The 2,025-nt window shown below is 54.6% G+C and overlaps 1 protein-coding gene across 1 annotated transcript in view; it reads left to right on the forward strand.

The window, feature by feature from the left end:
- LOC117935163 (zinc finger protein 235-like) overlaps positions 1-1,951 on the forward strand; it is a 2,366-nt gene extending 415 nt beyond the window's left edge. The window contains exon 2 of the mRNA XM_034857303.1: positions 193-1,951. Coding sequence (XP_034713194.1) covers positions 193-1,526 — 1,334 coding nt within the window. The 3' untranslated portion in view covers positions 1,527-1,951. The remainder of the gene's footprint in view (positions 1-192) is intronic.
- The last annotated feature ends 74 nt before the right edge of the window (positions 1,952-2,025 follow it).

Below are 2,025 nucleotides of genomic sequence, written 5' to 3' on the forward strand. Positions count from 1 at the left end.
ATATATATATATATATATATATATATATATATATATATATATATATATATCTGTCTTAAAAATCCTTTATCGGTCGGGCTCTAGTTTAAAGATAGTTCGTCCCATCTCAGTGTTTTAAAAATGATCTTGGGACAGAAACTGAACTTTAACTGTATTTCTTCCTTTCTCTCTCCTCGCCCGACAAAAACAAAGTGGAGAAGAAGAAGAAGCAGCAGGAAGGAGCGTCTGAACCGGAGCACCACCGCTGTGAGAACTGTGGCAAATCCTTCGCCAGGAGGAGCAGCGTCGCCCGGCACCAGCGTCACCACTGCGGCGCCACCAAGGGACCGCCGAGCCGGCCCGAGACAGAGCTGACGGAGCAGACGGAGCAGTTGGAGCAGACAGAGCTGGAGACGCAGTCATGCGACCAGCGCGGCCAGACCCTCCGGAGTAACCGCCGCTCACGGCAGCGTGCACACCTCCCCACAGAGGCCGGTGAAAATACCAAGAGTAAAGAAGCACCAGAGGAGGCGAGTCCAAGAGAGAGACCCTACGTCTGCAAGCAGTGCAACAAGAGCTTCTACATGCCGCACATCCTCCGTCAGCACCTCCTCACCCACACGGGGGAGAAGAGCTACACCTGCGACGTGTGCCATAAGCAGTTCGGGAGGCAGGGCACCCTGAAGCACCACCTGCTCGTCCATACGTCGGAGAGGCCGTTCAAGTGCGAGGAGTGCGGTAAGACGTGCGCCCGGAAGGGCGACCTGAAGACGCACATGCTCAGCCACTCGGCGCAGCGGCCGTTCAGCTGCGGCCGCTGCAACGTCAGCTTCAAGCACGTTGCCAAGCTGCGGCAGCACGAGCGCCTCCACACGGGCGAGAAGCCGCACCACTGCGCGCTCTGCCCCAAGCGCTTCCGGCTCCACGCCTCGCTGGCGGCGCACCGGCTTACCCACTCGGGCGACAAGCCCTTCGAGTGCGGCGTGTGCCACAAGGCTTTCAGCGGCCGCAGCAACCTGAAGAAGCACCAGATGATCCACAGCGGCGAGAAGCCGTACCAGTGCGCCTACTGCGGCAAGGCGTGCCGCCTCCTGCAGCACCTCGTCGCCCACGAGCGCACCCACACGGGTGAGAGGCCGTACAAGTGCGCCGTGTGCGGGAAGGGTTACGGTCAACCGTCCACGCTGAAGGTGCACCTCTCGGCGCACGAGGAGAAGCCGCGCTGCCCGCTGTGCGGGCGGGGCTTCGCCGGGCTCGCCGAGCTGACGGCTCACAAGTGCAGCGAGGCGGTGGAGAAACCATACCGCTGCGCCGAGTGCGGCAAGCGCTTTTCCCTGGCCGCCAACCTGAAGAACCACCAGACGATCCACTCGGGGGAGAAACCCTTCGACTGTAAACACTGTGGGAAGCGGTTCAACCACAAGAGCAACCTCGCCAAACACGTCCGCATTCACACGGGCGAGAAGCCCTTTGGGTGCCAACGCTGTGAGAAACGCTTCCGCCTCCGCCAGCATCTCACGACCCACCAAGCAACACACAAACACTAGATCTCTTCAATTGATCACCAACTGTTTGGATAATCAATTATTCATTTTGAGTCATTTTACTTTTAAAAAAAAAGGGAAATTTCTCTGATGCCAGCTTGTTAAATGGGGAAATTGTTCTAGTCTCTTTGCTTCTCTGTGACAGAATGTCTTTGACAAGTTGTCTTTATCCACATGTGCAGAACTATTCCCCCCCTAAAGTCAATACTTTGTAGAGACCCCTTTTTCCTCAATCACAGCTCTAAGTCTTTGGATAAGTCTCTATGAGCGTGCCTCATTGTACCACTGGGGTTTTCTATCCATTCTTCCTTGCAAAGATAACATTTACTGATAATGAACAAAACATTATGGATCGTAGATAACGGGGTGAAACATCAGGTTTCTTTTTATCCAGAGCAAATAGCCAGTTCTCATCCTTGCCCCCATTATTATTAATGTGTGTGTGTGTGTGTGTGTGTGTGTGTGTGTGTGTGTGTGTGTGTGTGTGTGTGTGTGTGTGTGT

The sequence above is a fragment of the Etheostoma cragini genome, chromosome 19 (genome assembly GCF_013103735.1).
Source record: "Etheostoma cragini isolate CJK2018 chromosome 19, CSU_Ecrag_1.0, whole genome shotgun sequence".
NCBI lineage: Eukaryota > Metazoa > Chordata > Actinopteri > Perciformes > Percidae > Etheostoma > Etheostoma cragini.